Source organism: Nelusetta ayraudi, unplaced genomic scaffold, assembly GCF_046127955.1.
Source record: "Nelusetta ayraudi isolate G7.1 ecotype Tasmania unplaced genomic scaffold, CSIRO-AGI_Nayr_v1 ptg000127l, whole genome shotgun sequence".
In the NCBI taxonomy this organism is placed as follows: domain Eukaryota; kingdom Metazoa; phylum Chordata; class Actinopteri; order Tetraodontiformes; family Monacanthidae; genus Nelusetta; species Nelusetta ayraudi.
Window position 1 is genome coordinate 408,627 of NW_027466177.1, and position 20,630 is coordinate 429,256.

General features: G+C 49.9%; 1 protein-coding gene across 2 annotated transcripts in view; it reads right to left on the bottom strand.

Annotated features, from left to right (window-relative positions):
* Positions 1 to 2,299: 2,299 nt before the first annotated feature.
* dok6 (docking protein 6) overlaps positions 2,300 to 20,630 on the bottom strand; it is a 40,495-nt gene continuing 22,164 nt past the window's right edge. Inside the window, exons 3-8 of one of the 2 annotated variants that reach the window (XM_076050476.1) lie at positions 15,193 to 15,307; positions 11,560 to 11,679; positions 10,035 to 10,224; positions 9,729 to 9,853; positions 8,570 to 8,675; positions 2,300 to 3,367 (exon numbers count right to left, since the gene is read on the bottom strand). In XM_076050476.1, the coding sequence (XP_075906591.1) occupies positions 3,307 to 3,367; positions 8,570 to 8,675; positions 9,729 to 9,853; positions 10,035 to 10,224; positions 11,560 to 11,679; positions 15,193 to 15,307 (717 nt within the window). In that variant the 3' untranslated portion in view covers positions 2,300 to 3,306. Of the gene's footprint in view, positions 3,368 to 8,569; positions 8,676 to 9,728; positions 9,868 to 10,034; positions 10,225 to 11,559; positions 11,680 to 15,192; positions 15,308 to 20,630 lie in introns of both variants that reach the window. The other variant, XM_076050475.1, reaches the window with a different exon arrangement.

Consider the following 20,630-nt stretch of genomic DNA (forward strand, 5'->3'; position numbering starts at 1 on the left):
AGTGTTGAAACATTGATGAGAAAGAACAGTATCAACATGTGATGTAAATGGGAAATTTTGACACGAAATTTGTGCAACAGGTTACAGGTGTGGGTTTTGGAAGAGTGTGGGCGTGGCCAGGCGGTGGCTCCAGCTCGCGCTGCCGTACGGGCAGCGGAGAACTGACTGGTTGTAAATGACGTGGACTTCGTTGAAAAAAATAATAATAATAAAAAAAATACACTCGAAAAAAAATAAAATAAGTCGAAGCACGAAGCTCGCCAGGCACACTCGACACGTGGAGTTCGTGTAAACCGTCCCGAGATGCATTTAAACGGAGTATGACGGAGGACTGCATTGCGAGAGGATACTATAACCCAAGGCCTGGTGAAGGAGCACCTTGACGGACAGCACTCGACTCCACTCCACCAAAAAGGTAAGTTCAGTGCGCTCGTGTGTGTGTGTGTGTGTGTGGACCACCGTAGAGGTCCGCCGCTGTAGCTGCTAACGGTAAAGCCTCAAACGGCACGATGGCTAATTGGATGAATTCACTCAGGTGTGCCGCTACTAGCGCAGCTGGCCGCCGCATTTGATTGAAAGGGGTGAGCGAGAGGAGAGCAAATCGGAGTTTTTTTTTTTCAGCTCTGCTTGTTCTTTTCAGCTTCTACTTATCATTGTAAAAGACATCCATCCTGCACTTTGTTGATTGTTGTGTGAAAATATGTCCAATTTAAAAGGTTCAAATCCAGTTTAAACATTGGGCTACTTCCGAATGTCTATCGGTAACAACGCAGTTCAGACTACGTGAACCATGTACTGTTTTTTGAAATCCTCCTTTAAGTTATGATTTACCACCACTGGCAACCTTTATTTTTCACACTTACACACACACACACACACACACACACACACACACACGCAAAACTGAGGACGAAGCACAACAGTGAGCCTCACTGCTGGTAGACAGATGGAGGTTTGCAGCAGTTTTATCAGATGACATTTCCACATCACAGGAAGAAAATGGAAAGCCCCACACGGTAGCTACATGGTGAAGCAATCATTCAGTTGCTCTATTTTGAATCTGTTCGACCCACGCCATCATTACCAAGAAGTTCATCTAACTTTAGTGCCACCAGATCGAGGAAGCAAATCACTCCACTTGGCGCCCGCTGGCTCTCGCCGGAAGAAAGGACGAAAGCTTGTGCGTGTTGGAACATTAAATTTATTACCTCGCCGTCGTCCAAAAAACACTACATATGTACACTGAGTGAAAACTAGTCTTACACTTGATGTATTCAAAGCGCCATCGCGGCAGGACCCGACAGTGAGGCAACACCAGACGCAGGTGGACACAAACACGGCAACACGGAGACGTTTTTAGAGGTCGGAACGTCGCTCTTGCAAACGGGTGAATGACTACCGGGGACAACGCAAACGAACGATGCACAGGGGCGTGGGGGTCAACTACAGCTTCCTTTCTCCGCTCCTAGCATGGCTCCAACCAGCGAGGCAAAGCTGAAACATGCACTTACGAATGTCTTGTTCACACTCTTGGAGGGGCCAAGACTGGAGACGACTGGCTTTCAAATGTGGCCAGACAGGTACTTTTTTTTTTTTTTTTTTTTTTGAGGACTAAAATTAAGTTAATGAAACACAACATCTGCATTAAAGTGACGGAATAACAAAAAAACAAAAAGACAACACAAAATAGGTGCTTGTAATCCAGTTCAACATGACAATATTAGAAGGCTGCTTGGCTGCCTTAAACACTGATTGTCATCGGAATCCTTTTCCTCCCAATCAATCCAACAATTTACAACTGTTGGATTGATTTACAACTAAAGATCTGCGCTAGGATGAAGAGATGGCGGTGGATTTAAAGCCCAAAGACGTTGCTCCGCTCAGGTCAGACACTCATGTTGCAGTCTGCAGTCAGAAGGCACTTTTTACTCAAGGAGGACTGGGAAAAAAAAAAAAGAGAGAGAGAGAGAGAGAGAGCATCGCATCTGAGGGGTGGGAGGGTCACACACAGCGGAGCGCAAATTCAAAACCTGTTTTGGGAGGGAGCTCACAGTCACAGACGAAGGGAAAACAAAGTGAATCCTACTGGTCACGCGTTTTTTTTTTTTTAAATTGACTTCTAATTTGAGTTTCTGCTTTCAAAAATCCACACAGTCTACCTATGCTCGCTTCTACCTGGTGTACAAACAGCAAGCTTTGTGTGGCCGGTGCAGGCCGGTGGACCTCGTCGGGCGTTTTGTGCTACTTGCTAACAGCGTCGCCGTGTCGTCAAGGCCGTACCTTTGCTTTGCAAGAAGAGCCAGTCTGCAGTTTACCATGGAGTTGAGTAGGTCGGGTTTTCTTCAGACCGTCCCTTTGTCCTTGGCGATAATCCGCACTTATAGTTGCTCATCGGTGCAACTTGGTTACGCTGCGAAAGTCTGCGCCGCTTTTTGTCGCGCTGGAAGATGCTGCTATAAGCTTTTGCTTGTGTTGTTTTTGAACTATGAAGCTTCCTTCCTGCCTCCAGCTTCCGCTTCTGTCCTGTAGTTGAACGGCCTCATGGTGGTTATTAACCACCGTCTGCAGTCTTTCATTCCCCCCTCGTTGTTTTGGGTCTGTGTGCAAAGGCATCCATCAGTTTCACATTTGCTTTTCTTTTCTTTTCTTTTTTTTTGCGAGGGAGTCAAATATTCCAGGTGGGAGGAGAATCTGCGGGGAGCAACTTTATGGCATGTTGAGTCTGGTGCCATCCCATCTATTTTTTTTTTTTTTTTTTAAACAAAAAAAATAAATTCCTTTTACATCTTTGTCAACAGAGGAACCTTTTACAGCTTCTTCTCAGCCAAAGTGCAGTGACTCATGTGGCAGGATGTCATCCGGCAGACTTCAGCTGCAACATGACATCATAAAACACTAATAACTACACTCAAGACTACATTTTTTTTTTTTTTTTTTTTTTTTCAGGGACCGGAGGGTGGGGCGGGGGTGCAATCTCTGACGCTAGTGCTGCTGCCACAACATAGAAAACAAACAAACAAAAACAACCCCACCACGTATCCCAGGCAGGTGCCATCCTTCCAATGCAACCTGCCTCTCACCAGTGTTCTGATATATTACATGTGTCATTGTACATATTTCTAAATCCCTTTCTGCAGCGGCTGGCAAAGTGTCCAGTTTTTTTTTTTTTTCTTCTTGTTGTTTTTTTTTTGGGGCGGAGCGACGTTGTGTCATTGAAGCGCTCCGAGGCTGCAACTCGATTCTCGGTCACTAGAGGGCGACGGCGTATCTTCTTCCTGGCGTTGCCTCTCCTCCTGCTCCGTCTCGTCAGATAGGAAGCTGGGGAACGTCTGCGCTCGAGGAATGAAAGTCATCGCCAGGCCACTTCCTGTAGGGGGAGGGAAGGGGAGGTTGGGGTGGGAGGACAGGAGGGATTAATGACGCACGCCTCTCGGGTAAGCTTTTTTTTTTTTTTTTTTCCCCAAGTTTCATCCGTGTTTACGTTGCTTTCTACTCAGGCAAACGGTTGCTTAGTTACTCCTCCTGCGGGTTTCTTTATATGCAAAGAGAGGCAACAGAAATAACCCTGGCATGATCCGAGACCCGCGGTGTGGGTGGTTCTCACACAACGCGAAGCCGAACACAATGCGCAAGCTGTACAATCATAACATGAGTGAGAATAACAATGATGATAACAACAACAACAACAACAACACAATACTGGAAATTTATTTCCAGGTTGACTGCGCTTCCCCGTCACGGTGGACCGGCTCCTGTCTCTCCACCCTTAATCGTAATTAATTGCGCCAATTTGTCGCGCAGGCCCGCTGGGTTTGGAGCCGCATTGCGTGGGCGGAGCAGCACTGAGCGTGTCAATAAAACACGAGAACGTAAAAGATGAGCGCGGCGAGGTGGGCCGAGGACAAACGCGACAGTGCCGACCGTGCCCGCGGAAGGAAGGAAGGAAGGAGGGACGCCGATGACGAATATCCAAATCAATTTAAGCGCCAGAGGTTAATTGAAATTTGATGAGACTATTAGCCGGCGGATTTGTTTTTCCGCGCGCTCTCCGGGCCACGTCGGCAAAACTGGGCGAGGGCGTCGCTCTGCCTTCCCTTCGGCCCGTGAAGCGGGAGTGAAACTCTGCACTCGACCGCGCCCCCGGTCCCCTCCGTCAACACGGAGTGAAAGCGGTGAACCGTGACGGCATGCTAGCAGTCGCTGCGATGCGTTTTGGCCGAGGCAGGGACAGCGGGAACACTGGTAGTGAATGTCGCACTATGTGGGATAACTAAACCGTGCAAATTTCTCGATTTGTTTAAAAAAACAAAAAAAAAACAAACTCTGACTATGGTCAGGGCCCGTAACAACCTCCACCACCACCCCTTCGTGGAACTCGCCAGCTAGATTCAGCTTCGTCAGAGGCGCGGAGGTCAACGAGCCTCGTCGCGGGACAAGAAATGGGCGCGAGGGTCCGTGAGGGTTTTGCGAGTCGCTCGCTTCCTCTCAAATAAAGAAAAATTAAGCCGAGTGGCTCCATGGAGGCGATTGAACGCAGCCCAGTCTGCGTCCTGCAGACGCAGGAAAAGACAACAGGTCGGGTCGAGGGTGGACACTCCCTCTCCCTCTCCCTCCTCCTCCTCCTCCTCTTCCTCCAGTGTTGGACCTAATAGATTGCCCAAACGGCTGGCGCGCAACCGGGCATGTCCGCCTCGCGTCTTTGCCAATACCATCCCTCTCCTCCTCCTCCTCCTCCTCATTCTCCACCGCCCCCTCTTCCGCGACCAACCAACCAAGGCCAATTTGTGCTGACAAAAAAAAGCAGAGGCGAGTGGGGGTGAAGCAGATCTCATCATATTCTCAGTCATTGATGTTTTTTTGTTTTTTTTTTAAATCGCCCAGACACCCGACCTCTGACCAGAAAGCAGATTTCGTTTTTTAAAAAAAAAAAAAAAAAGAATGTGGAGAACAAGATGGGTCAGCATCTCCCCTTTCCTCCTCCTCCTCCTCTTCCTCCTCGCCCGCTGCTACGAGAAGCACACAGTGATTTGTCAGTGCCTGTTTCATTAACGGGGAAGGTCATGTCATCCCTTCCAGTCTGGAGGGTGGCAGCTGCTGGGCAGGAGCAGACAGGGCGGGTGGGCGGGCAGGCGGGGGCGGGTGGCGAGTCGCACCTCCTGCCTCTTTTGTCCGCACACGGAAGGTGATTGGTCGGGGGAGGGAAGCTGATTGGACGCTCTCTGTGCCGAGCTGGACATCGGCGTTGACATACAGTACGAGGGGAGGGGGGGGGTCCGGCCGTCGAGCAAGGTTTTCGAAACGGGACGCACACCTTTGTGAACTTTGGGAACACCTGCGCGCACGCACACACACACACACACACACACACACACATTGACTAACAATTTCTGATTAGATTAGATTGAAGATTTATTGCCTTGCAACATGCACATTGGAATTATTGTGCGCTTGCCTGAGTCAGTGTAAAGATACTAATAGTCTTAAGGAACACATAAGTGCCTGTACGGCAAATGGTGCATAAGACCACACTCCTAAATACACTATGCATATTTGCAGTTAACAGATTACAAAATAAAAGGGAAAAAGAGCAAAGATAATAGGAAAAATGCAATTGATTAAGAGCTGGAAAAGGGGTTGACTTGGTGTGGTTAAATAAATACTGCACATGAGGTAGGTGACAAGAGTGGGAAGGATTCCGTGATTGTTCAGATTCTGTAATGGACCCTGATACACAAACAGCTTTCTATGCACCAGGCAAAAACACACAAACACACAAACACACCTGCCCCCAAACTTCCTCCCTGGCTCGTAGTTTGTTAACACAGGTGGTTTCCTAGTAACAGCTGCAAAAAAAACCAACCAAAAAAAAACAACTCCAGATGATGTGAGACATCGATTTGTATTTATTTATTTTATTCATTCATTCATTCCAAGTGAGCCAGCCAGCCAGTCAGTCAGTCAGCTAGCTAGCCAGCCACAGGAGCGACAACAAACCCAACTGAGTAACAGATCAGGTCCGGCCACTGCGTCACAAGATGAGGTCAGTTCATATCAGTTTGGATTCCGGCCGAGCGCGCCCATGGCATAGAAAAAGAAAAAACCCTCCACACTTCCGCCAGGAGGAGACCGAGGCGGTGGAACTGGGTTTTACCTGAGCGCAATGAATTTTTAATGCAATCCAGTTTTATTTATTTATCTATTTATTTATGTCTTACACGCGCAGCAGAACCGGATTCGCTTGTCGCCTGTCGCGGCTCAGATTAGCAGTTATCGGCGCTTTGTTGCGGCTTCATCTCGTCCCTGTTTTTCCATTCTGACAGTTTGGACCCCCTGGATGTAAAAAAAAACAACCAAAACCCTCGTATCACCTCGGACCAATCAGGGGGAAGAACAGCACTTTCAGCCCATTCGAATTGCTAATGCAGCAGCACAGAACTGTAAGGGGCACTTTGTGATGCAGTGACTGAAAGGACTGTGTGTGTGTGTGTGTGTGTGTGTGTGTGTGTGTGTGTGTGTGTGTGTGTGTGTGTGTGTGTGTGTGTGTGTGTGTGTGTGTGTGTACGCTAAATAACTAATAAAAATATTTCCCGATGAAATTGCTTCAAAATAAAATACATATATATATATATATATATGTATATACTGTATATATGCAGGCATTGTCGCCCCCGTTTCCTTTCTGCTACCAGGGCCGGTAATTGAAGTATTTCCAACAGGCGAAGCCACGCCGGGCCCCCCCGGTCCCTTTTATTTCAGCTGAAAAAACTTTAAAGGGCACTTCGACGTGCGCGTCGGCAAACTCGGTGGACCCAGCGGTTTCAATAAAATGCAAAATAGTGAGTCGCATTAAAGAGAGCAGAGGGAGGAAGCTAAAGCGCTAGAGCGCACACACAGTCTGAGGGGGTCCATCCTGCGCATTACAACATCTGTTGGAGGCGGAGCTTCGCTCTAAGCCGTCTTGCGCCACCATCAACTCCTGACTGACTTGCACTTTTTTTTTTTATTCCCCCCCCCTCTGGCACTTCCATTTAGTTTGTTTTGAAGTGTCCAATGAAACCCATCGGACGCGTTTTACTTTCAATTACGGCGCGCAGCACTTCTGGGACGCGTCTCCCAGACGTTTCCTAGTCGAATTAAAAGCAGACGCGAGAACTATTAGCGCCGCGATTACCGCACTTCACTGCCAGCTCCCAAGTCAACTGCTGGGGGATGAAGGGAAAAAAAAAAAAAAAAAAAAACACACAAAAAAAATTTAAACAAATAGGTGAATAAACCCTCCACGGGACAGGAAACTGTTTTCCTTAATTATTCCCCCGCCGCCCGCTGGGTATTTGAAAGCAAACCGAGCATGACTCAGCAAATTGACTGCGCTGATTGGATATTCATCATGCGTGCGGCGACGCAGCCAAGGAGCGAGCAGCCAGCCGTCGCCTGACAGAGTCGTCGTCGTCGTCGTCGTCTCTCGGCCTGCTGCTCCCAGCATGTTTTGTCCACAGAGGAAAGCCTTCGCTGCCATTATTAGGTTCTTTTCTAACTCTTTTTTTTTTTTTTTTATGGGAAAATCGCCCGTCCAGTTGTAATAACACAGCTGTTCTGGCTGCTTCCGCTCTGGTCTCTTCGCTGACTGGCAAAGCCTCTTCTTCTGCTTTCTGGGGCTTTCGGACGGTCAAGCAGCCGCGTCGCCTCTCATTTGAAAAAAAAAAAAAAAAAAAATCAAAATATGTCTGTAGCTCGGTCGGACGAATGACAGTTTATAACTGTGCTTCAATGCTTGTAGGAAACCAAATGCATCAAAAAAAAAAAAAAATAGCGAAACAACAACGCAGAGCCCTGCCTGCCCGCTGGCCCCTGCTGTTTGAAAAGGCGGGCGGCGACACGGGAGCGACTTTGATCGTCGCCCTGCTCTCTGTCTGGCTCTATCAGCCGGAGCCAAAAGAGCCATAATCCTCTGATAAGTCCACTAATCAACTAATACCACAGACGCAGCCTAATCTCATCAGCGCACTAATCACCTTCCTGCCTCTGGCCTGCACGGACACACACACACTCACACGCTTGCGCGCACACACACACACACACACACCTCGCCGTCGCAGGCTCCTTGCCTGCTGAGTGCTCGTTCGCTTTTCAATTCGTCCACGCAAACTCACCCCGAAACTTGCACCCCCCAGAAATCCCCGGCTCGCGCGGTCGCACTCCGTTTGCACGCTCGTCACGCGCACGACACCGTGCTGCGGCAGCGCCTTGATTCGAGGTCGGCGTCGGCGACCGACAGCGGCAACGACCCGGGTTAGCGCAGTCGGGAAAAGCTGAAAAGCTCCGTCGCGTTGGCGCTCTCGCCGCTTAATCGCCCGGCGCTTGGCGTAACCTTCCATCATCGTGTCACGGCGGTGTAACGCCGCTTTACGTTCACGCGCCGGGTCCTTCCTCCATCCCTCAATCACTGTGCGTCGTGACAACAGATGAAATTGGAGCTCCTCGGATGCTGCCGACTGAGGGACAATTTGATAATAAAGCCACGCCCCCCCACCCCTGCCCACACACACACACACACCCTCCCACCCCGTACCTTGGTAGCTGTAGAGATCTCCCACGCTGTTCTGGCGCGTGATGTGCTGCCAGTAGGCGCTGCGTGGCAGCGAGATGGACTTGGTGAGCGTCTCCCTGGAGTGGATCTGGAAGAGACGCGAAGGAGGCTTTACAAGCGGCTGTCACTTCCTGTCACTTCCTGCCAGTCGGCAGGCGTTGCGTTTTTCGACTTTTAGCTAGCTGTGGCAATCGGCCCCAAATAGACGAGAGAGCGAGGGGTGCGTGAAATATGTCGTCGTTTCACTCCCGCCTCGCGAAAACGACAAAGCGAGTTTTCCCACCACAGAAAAAAAAAACTTGCTTTGCGGGGGCCATCGGCGAACGTGTATCTGCGCTGTGGGGCGGGGGGGAGTCGGCGTTTGGAAACGTTCCCAAAGAGTTGCCATATGGTCACGGCTCATCAAGCATGAGGCAGGCCGCCATAAATGAGGAATACAGATGATGGCGGGGGAGGGGCGGCGAGAGGGAGGCGTGAAAACAGTCGGGTGGCAGAGGGCAGCACAGTGGGCGTGTGTGTGTGTGTGTGTGTGTGTGTGTGCTAATCTTGTTCTCCAAATCCTGTTTGGCTGCAATTGATTATCCTCAAGATTCGATCGGCGGAGAAAGCTCTGAATGGAAAGCGATGAAAGATTCTGCGCAACTCTTTGTAATTTTCAGATCTTTTGTCTTTTTTTTTTTTTTTTTTTTTTTGTTAGCCCTCTGTTTACAGCCTCTGGCTGGAAAAACGGATGCCTTGCTGCCCCTTCCCCGCGTTTCGGAGGGATGCGACGACAACCGGGCCTTGGCCGTTTCCGCAAAACCCGGGAGAGGGATCGGCGCCCTTTGTGACATCACAAACGGCCGATCTCCACACGATTTCTGATAGGCGGAGGAAGGAGGAGAAGTGGATGATTTATTTTCTCAATTTCTGGCGGGATCATCGACAAGCTGGAGACATCATTGTTAGGAAACACTTGTTTTGTGAATTTTTGCACAACATGTAACATTGAAAAAAAACATCCACAAGTGACAGCACGTCTGGTTGCACACACAGACGTGACAGTCGTCGTCATTGCAGGCCGTCTTCTCAGCGGCGGATGCTAGCGGGTGAATCCAAAGAGGGGAGGGGAAGGGGGAAAAAAAAAACCAACCCCACGTACCTGAGAGCTCTTCTCCATCTCCTCCATCATCCTCTCGTGCTGCTGGGCGATGGCCAGCGTGGCCGAGTGGACCCGCTGGTAGATCATCTCTCCCTCCCGCGTCTGGAACGTGAACAAACCCTCTCCTGTGTCACACATCCTGCGCCAGGAACACACACACGGAGAGAAAGAAGGCGCAACAACGCTTTGATCGCACTCGCATTTTTTCGTCTGCTTATTTTTGCTTTTTTTTGTTTTTTTTTTTGTAAAAATGATTTCACAGTTTGGCTGTTTTTTTTTTTTTTTTTCCCGCGTGGAAGCGCCCACCTTCCGGACTCGAAGGTGAACCAGGTGGAGTCTCGTCCGTAGCGGCGCAGCGAGCTGAGCGGCCACATGACCAGCTTGAGGCGGGCGTTGTGGATGTCCCACAGGTAGATGTTCTCGTGGGTGATCTGCATGGTGCACTCGCCGTAGATGTCCAGGTTGGGGGTGGGCATCAGGTAGACGTTGAAGCGCTCTGGAGGTGAAGATGAAGGTTTTGTTTTTTGTTTTTTTCAAAAAAAAAAAAAAATCTTCCTTCAGTGACATTTCTGACGTGGTTCCCTCGCTGGGTTCCTCCAGTCAGGCTGCGCCCGACCTCGGTCTCCCACTGAGATTGGCGTCAAGACTAAATCCGCTCGCCCATGTTAAAGCGGCTGTGATGATAAATGGACACGAATACATTCAGGTTTCGCATCTATGAATAATTACAATCTGTGTAATATACGGTATTTAAAAGAAAGTCCAGGACAAAAAAATGCTCCTTGAATTTTAAACTGTGCAGTACACACCTAGATATATGTATACATCGCTGCTACATGTATATATTGCGCATGTATACACACATACACTATTTTTTAATTGATTGATTAATTTTTTTTAGACTATCTTTGCACTGTCGAGACTTGCGCTGAATGGGATCGTCCACGATCTATTCTTGTATAATGAGAATAAAAGAATTCTAATTCTGATTCTGCCAGAGGGGGACAGAATGGTTAGTGAGAGCGGCGGAGCTCCTCATGACTTTTTTAAAAGAGATCTCGCTAATTATCCTTGAAAGTCGCGTCTCCTTTGGCGGATAAGTGATGGCGGTGGCACGTCGCGGCAGATTTGGGGGGGGGGCGATGAAAAGGAGCTACGATCTAATCGAGACCTTTTTCTTTGGGCTCAAGTTCTGGTATCTCCAAGGGGGCGGAGCCAGTTTCAGATTTACGGCCTCGGCCAAATCAACAGCGGATTCGCTCCGATCAACAGCGTCGCCTCTTTCAATTTCCTACCGCCGCTTTTTTTTTTCTCCGAGGGACTCCAACTCCCACCTCCCAGCGCCCCCCCGCCCTCCCCCCCTTTTCAATTTTTCCATTTCCTGCGAGCGGGATGTGCGTGCGGGGGCTAGCGCCGCCCGCCGCCGCGTAGCTCGGGGAGCCATAATCTCATCCATCTCCGTGACAAGCTTCATTACGAGGGGAGGCCGCTGATGCACAGCGCTTCTCATTAGGGCGCTGGAACGGAGCCCCGACCCGCAGCCTGTGACCTGTGCTCTGGCACACACACACACACACACACACACACACACACACACACACACAGACTCCCCCTCCACACACTGAAGCGCCCCTCTGAAGTTGGACCAACATGCTAATGAAAGCGTACAACAGGGAAATGTAGATCTTTTCAGCCTCGAACGTCTGCGTCGTCCGAGGTCTTTGCCTTGGCTGCTGCTGGGCGGAGCTTTGTAGGGGGGAGGTGGGAGGGGGGAGGGAGTGATGACCCCGAATGGCACGTCGGCGTCGGCCGCCGCTAATTGGGCGCTCACCGTTCTGCTCCCGCTGCACCCCCGCCGCTAACAGGTCCGGCTCGCCCAGGCTGATGTCGTTGAGGCGGCTGCCCAGGCACTCCACGCACAGCAGCTTGCACCACTCCTCGGCGTCCAGCTCTGCGGACACACACACACACACACACACACACACACACACACACACATGCACGTGAAACCCTCGTGCACGTACATTCTTGAACCCACCCCCAACCCTCCCTTCCTCGGTCCCGGCCCGGGTTCAACTCCGGACTGCGCAGGAGAAGGAAAGCATGTGAAGGAAAGAGGGAGAGATGTTTTGTTTTTTTTCTCAATGAACTGAATGAATCGATTCAGCGGAGAAAAAAAAGGCCCCTGACGCTAACGCGCAAAGACACTCCCCGTCTGCGCAACATGGCCAGCTCTGCCGCGGCCATATGGCCACACAGCGGCCCGCCGACGTGTTTTTTGTTTTTTTTCTCCGCGCGACCGGCGATCGTGGCTCTTCCGCCGATTTTAATGAGGGCTTCCACCTCCTGCCCGCCGCTCGACGGGCGAGGAAGCAGAACAAAGAGGAGCTCTCGCAGGATGAGAGGGGAAAATACATTTATTTTTCTTCCTTTTCCGTGACTTAGCATGAGCAGCTACCATCGGTGGAGGGAAAAAAAAATACCCTAAAACTTTTTATATCCCCTGAGAGCTGCGTATAAAAACGCCCGGTTTCCGCTTTTAAGCCGTCAGTCTTCAGGCTCTTCTTCCGCTTTACAGAGAAACGGTAAAGCGAATTTTGCACGACAAGTTTCTTTTTTTCTTCCTCGACCACCAGCGTGCCGTAGGATTAGCGTCGCTAAAGCCTCAGAGACGAGGTCGAACAGCCAATAACGCGGCTCCTCCTCCTCCTTCTCCTGCTCCTCCTCCTCCTTCCAGCAGCAGCAGAAAATCTGCCAGATTAACAAATTAGGCCCTCGGTATCTTTAATTAATACCGGTACAACTAATCGGCTGATTGCGACGGCATTAACAACAGCGTTCACAGATTAGAAACCCTCCCTCAAAACAAAAAGCCGAACTAATCCTCCAGGGGCTGATCGCTATCAGTTATTTGGCGGAATAAATTGCCAGATTCTTGATGCTCTTTTCAGGAAGGGGAGCTGTGAATTGGAACTGTCAGCGCCTCCTTTCTTTCTTTTTTTCTTTCTGTGAGGTAGAAAAATGGCGGCGGCGGCAAAAATAAATAAAACACACAAATCAGATTTGCAAGCCTGTGTTGTTTGGGAATATCAATTTTCCCTCCTGCTGAGCAAGAATGAAAACACATCTCCGCCCGCGTGCGACTCCTCGATTGTCCCGCGTGTGCGTCTGCCGCCGCGTGCTCATGTATGAAATGAGTCCAGCGCCGGAGTCAGTCGTCGTGCCGGAACGTCCCCGCGGCGCCCCCCGAGGAATTCTGGGATGTGCAGCTGCAGCTGGTGAAGTGTGGAAACGCCACTCTAGTGTTTGTGTGTGTGTGTGTGTGTGTGTGTGTGGCAATTTATTAAAAAAAAAAAAAGTCAACCTGCTGTTTGCGCGTGTGTGCGCGCGCGCGCCCGTGCCTTCACTTCAGACCGGCTTGCGTAGCGGCTGACAGCCGCGTTTTGTCGGATCGATTGCTCGTGGGCGGTCTGGAGCGCCGAGTGGCGTTTTTGCGCACGACAAAGAAGTCGTGCGGCACGGGCCGCGGCTCGTGGGGGATACGGTTCCTGTCATTGTGACGGCCGAGAATCAGGCTGGATTGTAGCTACAGCTCAAGTCAACCTTCTGCTCTCTGTTCTCCGCTGCCGTTTGCTCGCGACGGTCATGACCCTGGCACTTAGACGAGCCGCGAGAGGTGATGTCATCTCGCCTGGACCCGGAGCGGAAAACTCTGCTGTTCAGGGCGACCTTGTACTGGAACAGACTCCCACAACATTCAGTGTTAATAGCTAGTAAAGTTGGTTCTAAGAAAATACTTGGAAAAGCAGAAAGAGGTTTTCTGTGAGTTCATTGTATTCTGTCATGAGTCACGTTTGCTTGATTTTTTTTTTTTAATTGACCCCACGAAGAACAGTGACTACTGAGGCAGCGACTAATGGGGATCAACAGCAAACAGCAAAAAAGCAAAAAGAAAAGAATTCAGCTAAATGACCATGAGTGTCCGAGGACGCCACGTTGTGTGTGTGTGTGTGTTTGTGTGTGTTTGCCACAATGTCAGACTTCAGATCCGCCGTGCGCGATCGCGCGGGGGCGCAGGATTCGCCGCTCTCGGCCCAATGGCGCCGCGGTTTTGACAGATTCGCCTGTCAAGACGGGCCGCCGGTCCGTCACGGCCCTTTTGTTCGGCACCTCGTTTCCGCCGAACGCCGCCCGCCGAGCCGAGCCGAGCAGATCTCGAGGCTGCCTGCCAAGTTAGCACCTGATGGAGGTTCCACCCCCCCCCCCGACCGTTACAAAGGAAGACGGAAACGGCAAAAAAAAAAAAAAAACACGAGCAATGATGAATAGCTTTAAAAAAAAAAAAAAAAAAAAATCATTGGTGGACTGATCGGACTTCTGGAAGCTCTGACATCACAGTTCTTCATTTTCTGGGGCATGTGGTCATCGCTGAGGGCTGCGACGTTCAGGGGTTCCAGGAAGTGAAGGACTATGGGAGGTCAGCGGACACACGGCGGCCGAGACGTCCATATGGTGTGTGTGTGTGTGTGCGCGTTTGCGTGTATTTGTGTGTGTGTGTGTGTGTGGGTGGGGGTGGGGGTGAAAGTTGGCCGCGGTCATGGAAAGGAGCCAGCGTTGGGCGTTCGGAGGGGAGCGAGTGATCATGGGAAACGGAGTGAGAGGCCGTTCAATAAGATCTCCGCCCCCTTGAGGTTCGCCGCAGACATTTGATCACCGCGCACTCGCACGTCCGCCAGGCCGGAATTAAGATCGACTTCATCCCCATCTGTTTAGCCGCGCCACATTAAGGCGGCGCCCCCCCCCCGCCGCCGGCTCCCTCCGCTCCTCCACCACCGGCGCCGTCCATTTATTTCGCGGCTAATGGAGCCGAGTGCCTCTGCCTCCCCTCCACCGCCCCCCCCCCCCCCCCCCCCCCCCCCCGGGTCCGAGCAAGGAGGCAATTTCCTTTGTTACACTCCATAATCGGGAGGTTGACGCACACCCGGCAGGACGGGGGCCGGCCCCGATATTGTCTCTCACACCTGCGGTATGAAAATCGATATTTTGGAGGAGGCTCTCCTCTGTAACACGCCGGCAAATGAGCACGTTTTCGCCTCCGCTCCTCTGCCGCCGCCTTTTTTTTTTTTTTTTTTTTTTTTCCCCATCACTCCGCCGCCCACTTCTCATTCCTCCTCCGACGTCCCGCTCCGGCGCACACCTCCGCATTCAAAATATTTGAAAATTAGACGGACGATAAAACAACAACGGAAAACCAATGCAGCAGATGCCTCCTCCTCTTTTTTTTTTCATTGCTCCGCTGCGGCTTAAAAAGGCCCACGTTTGACATTTTGCAGGTATCTGGCGCCGTTGAGCGGACTGGCAAACGCTGAAGCGGGGTAAAAAAAAAAAAAAAACTAAAAAAAAAATTGCGTAAAGTTACTGAGAAATAAACCGCAGACGTTTCGAACTTTCGTTTTGGTTTCACCTGAGTCGCAGGAGAAGGTCTTGGACGAGTCGTCGCAGAAGATGATGGCCACGGCGTGCTTCCTGGTGTCCCGCGGCATCCGCGTGACGTTCTTGACGTTGTGGAGCTCGGTGACCTGAGGAGAACGGGAGAGAGAGAAATGTTGTTTTTCTTTTCTTTAGAAAAAAAAAAAAAAAAACAAAGCCAAAAAAGGAGAAATTAGCTCTAATTGCCGTGCTGTGCCGCTACACAGCATGGCAATTAAATGCCAAGCAGCTTTGCGTGCTTGGCATTTAAAAAGAATGACGGTGCGCTGCGGCGGGGAAAGGAAAAACAGAATGTTGCCTGTGGATGTTGAACAAGCCTTTTTTTTTCTTCTACTAATTACCCCCCCCCAAAAAAAGAAAAAGACTGCAATAAAAGGAAATAAATCATCGGAGCTTCCAGCAGCGTTAGCAGTGTGTAACGCACATGCGTGTCTTTCTGGGTTTTTTTCCCCCTCTCCCCCCTCCCCCACGGTGAACGCAATCCGAAGTCGATTCCGCATGCACCGCGTTGCTGCGTCGGCGGCTCAAGTGGCCCTCCCTCAGAGAGGCGGCCTCCTCGGTCGATTCGGCCGCGGCGGCATCAAAAGCATCTAAATCACTTTAGCGTGGGAGATTGATCGCGAATGGAAAGGAAAGGACGGGAGGAAAAGAAACACAAAGAAGATTACGTTTAATTGAATATCAGCCCGGCGTTTACAGGCCATTTTGTTCGGCGGCCTCGGCCCCAGAGATAAGGCCCATTACATTATTGTACTCCATTGTTCGCTATCTGCAGGGCCCTCCGCCAGGCTTGTTGGAAATGAATTGGCTGGCCTCGCGCCGCCGTCTCGGGCTCTACGCAGTTTAAGGCCAAGAGAGCAGGCCTTAATTAGATGGGCCTGGACTAAGGACTTGCTCCCGTGATCGTCACCCGATTTTCTGGCCTTTATAAAAAAAATTTTGAAAGACTAAAAGACCCCCACAACACTGAGTTCAGAAAAAAGTGGGTATTAAAAATGGATGGATGGATAAAAAATATAGAAAGATTTGTTCTGGTCCTGCCAGCTGCTTTACAGGTATTTATTTCTGCATTGCCGTCTATGGGAAAAATGCTTTTCGGGCTAGATGAGGTTTTTGGCTGCAGTACTTCAAACGGCCACTGGAAAAGAATCGCTACACCGCCATATTGCGCGTCCGGGATCCAGTTCTTAGAGTTCATCCATCGATGTCCTGCGCCCCCTGTTGGTCGCAGCGGAAAACTTCCCCTACTACTTCAATTTGTCTCGCACATCCGTCAAGGAAAGAGCCCACAGGAGCAGATCCGTTCGTTTCGGTTTTATTGTGCGTTTTCTTTTCCCCGAAGCGCATTCCGCTTGCTTGATGGCGAGCTTGGCGACCTCTCCTGACGACCTCCCGCCAACCCCCCCCCCTTTTTACCTCTGCTTCTTTATCGTCGCGTGACGCTGATTGCTTCTGGAAGCCACGGGAAAATTAGGCCCGATTGAGAACGCCTGCTGCCGGAGGTTGTCAAGGCGCGCACGTACGAGTGATTCGGGGGCAGAAAGTTGGGGGGGGCATCTGGCGGCCGTGGTGAGCACATGTGAAATTTCATACGTAACGAGTGCAAATGAAATTTGAAGGAAAAGCCAGAGGAGGCTTGTGGATATTAAAAGATGAGAGATACTCGCCGTTTGTTATTTCCTATAGACTCCTCGCAGATCGAAATGCAAATATTTTATACGCGACGGCTGGATTTTTCTCTTGCCGCCTTATGAAAGACGGTATATATTCGTCCGCAGGCGGACCGTTTGTACGTCTCGGCGCCAGCGAGCTCGCATGAACGGCGGGAATTTTTTATTTTTTTTTTGAGCCGTGAATTCCAGCAGCCTCTCATCTCCATTCTGTTTGAGTTCGGCTGTGCATGTTTCATTCAGTGTGTGTGTGTGTGTGTGTGTGTGTGTGTGTGTGTGTGTGAGTGCGCGCGTGTGTGTGTGTGCGTGTGTGTGTGGTGAGCAAGGTTTCTAAGGGAAAGCTTTGGGTGCATTCCCAGCCCGAGGCACTACAGAGTATGGCAAAGTGATTCATTTGCAATCAGACCTATTCCTCACACTTTTTTTCTTTTCTTTATGCACATTAAGTATCACTCCGAGAGATCTGCCCCCCACGAAGAAGAGCCGATAAGCCCAAGTGGAAAAGGTGCATTTTGGGCTGATTAAGTGGAATTTAATCCGAAACTATTATGTTGTTATTATATGAAGGCACATTCTTTATGTACTCTTAGATATCTAAAGAATTTCCAGTTTCCTGAATAGTTTCCCTTGTTGTGGCCTTCCACTAAAGTTTGATATTTGATCAACTCTGCCCCCCCCCCCCTCTAGAAACACTGATCTAGAATAAGAGACATTCCTTTCAATATGAGTTTATTCGAGCCTTGACAGAACCTCCCTTTAGATTCGCTTCATGCATTCGAAGAGTGCAAAAGAGAGGATAAACTTGCAAGGTGAATTCAGCACCAGCTGCGCGTCGCCAACCGAGGACGAGCCCTCAGCAGCGTCTGACACAAATCTTAGCAAACTCATCCCTCCCGCTTCTTTGGCCCGCCAAGGAAGCCGAATAGCCACGGAGGCCCATTCAAAATTGAAGAGCAATTAAAAAAAAAAGAAAGAAATGCTGCCTGTCGGGAGGTCGTCGAGACGGATGGTTTGAAATCTGCGAGTCATTTGACTCCAAGCGACACTGACAGATGGCCGCGGACGCTTGTCCCTCAACTCTCCTTGCAGCGTGTCTTTGAACGCGACCGTGTTGAGGCACTCGAGCTTTTCGCTGCCAACAAAGCCCCAGAAAATTCTTCTTCTTTTTCTTCTTCTTCTTCTTCTTCTTCTTCACAGGGCACCTGTGGCATTCACTGACTAGTTTACTGTGTAAACTGGCACTTCTCCAGCGAACGGGGGGTAAGATGGCAAGAGAAAATAGCGGGAGAGGAGTCGAGACGCGATCCAATCCCCTTTTGTTTGCTTTCTGCAAACCCGCCGCCGGTGAAGCCTATTTCCTCCCCGGAGCGCTGCAGCCCTCAGACGGGACCTTTTTTTTTTCTCTCTCTCTTGAGCTTTTGCTCCGATGCATTACCAGGTGCACTGGTGCATGTGCGCGCTCATCGCTCACTCCTGCACTCCTGCGAGACGCCTCCGGGGGCAGGAGGGAGGTGTGCAGTGCCCCCCGCCCCCGCAGCCCAGTGACAGTATGATGCAGTGGGCACGGCGAGATATGGCGGGGGGGGGAGGGGGGGGGGGTACCAGGGTCGCTCCGCTTGCAAGCTTCCTTGGGAATTTTAAGATCCCCCCGCCCCCGCCCCCCCTCCCCCCCAGCCCTCCGCCGTCACTGTGAATTTCCCCCCACTTCGCTTCATAATTACATGGTGGCTGGCAGCCTGTTGCAGACTACTAATTCAGCTCTTAAACTGCCGTCACATGGGAAACCTGGTGTCAAAGTCCCCTATCATCTACTGTTATCTCCCCTCATTACTTTAAAGCGGCGCTCGCAGTGGCGCTCCTTCAACATCGGCTCCCCTCGCCGCGAAAATGAGCCTTAATTGGGGCATTTCAAAGAGATTAAGAGAGATCGGGGGGAGGGGGAGATATTATACTCTAAATTATTACTTTGGAAGGGGAAGAGGAAAAATGCCCCGGAGGAGATGATACACTTGCAAAACAAGGCCTAATTTGCCCTCAACTCTGTCATCTGGCCAACAGTCAAAACTTTTAACATGAATGGAGCGCCGTGTCAGAAAGTGTTATTATGGCTACGCTTCATAAAAAACACAAAGGTTCTTTCCTGTCCGCAACTGTCTGATCTTGCATGGATTAAATGTAAACTTAAAGCCTGTGCAAAGCCCACTGAAAGCATTTTTAAAGGGGGTAAAAAAAAAAAGGAAGCATCAGTCACATTTTAATTGGTTTTTCTTACTGCTAGTTTAGTCGGGTAAACTGATTTTGTCTCATATTGTTATCATGCTTTTTCATATGTTTTCAGGTGGTCTTTTACGGCTTCTTGAAACAGCTTCTTCTGGCTTCTTTCTCTTTAAATGAAGCTGACTGGGTAATTGACTGAAAACGCTTCCGACTTGAAGATGGATGGGTGCGATTTTTAGAATTGCAATCTGAGCGATCCGGTTGCGATCCATGATCTTCCATGCATGAAAGTGCCACTCCCAGGGACCCTTTAAAATTAAGACACCAGTATTTCTTCTTATCTGATACCCTGATACAATCCCTGCTATTCATTTTCAACACACTCCTCAGCCACAGCTAATTAATTCCACCGGCCCGGCTAAATCCTACAATAAAAACCCTCGGCTGTTGCGCTCAGCATGACGATGCGCCCGGGAGCGCTGAATCCTGGCCGGATCCTGTTCCCCTCGAGGGCTCGCACGGCAGGTTGGAGCACAGGTTGGGAATTGGGGGAAACCACGGAAAACTCCCGCTGACAGGGACGATAACGAGAACCACAAACCCAAGATGGAATAATTAGGATTCTTACTGCAGGGTTTGTGAAATATTGATTGTGGCGGGTGTGTGTCGGGGGAGGGGGTCGATTTCTCAGTCGTATCTGTACACGCACGACATACCACACAGAAATGTGATATCCCCGAGGATGCAGCACATGATGGATCCAATTAACATTCTCAGCGTGAGAAGTCAGCAGAATGTGTCTTTGAAAATGTTTACAATGATTCCTGTTAAAGGTCCGGTGTGTAATATTTGGCTTGATTTATGATTTTTATATCGGTAAAAACTTGAATTAAAAAAAGTGTATGTGTGTGTGTGTGTGTGTGTGTACACACACACACACATATATATTTATATATATATATATATATATATATATATATATATATATATATATGTACATATGCCAGTTAGCTGCCATCTTGCACCACCAATCCAGTCCACCTGACAGACAGCGTGTTTCATAATTAGCGTGACTGCAAACTCAATAAACTCAAACAACCAACGAAGAAGAAGGTTGAAGACGTATCCAGGTTTGGGTGCGCAGGCCACTGTAGCTCACCGGCAAGCTCAGGAGGGGGAGAGAGAGTGAAAGACGCTGCAATCTGAAACGTAACCACTTGATGTCGCTGTTTCTTCTTTAAAACCTCCAAATATTACACACTCAGCCTTTTTAACATTTCTACTGAAACAGGTTAATTGAACTCAACGTTCAGCATTTATTTATTTATTTTTTTGCTCTCATTCGTTTCAAGCCCACTCTCGCCTCTGTCGCAAGGCAGACAGTCAGCCACGCTCTCAAAACAACAGCAGCCCCAGAATGCACACGTTCTATTTTCTGCCCGTCACGCTGCGCGATTGCCCTCTGTGTTGATAAACTATTTTCGGTGACATTTAAGCAGTCAGATAAGGCTGCTGGCCGGGTCTC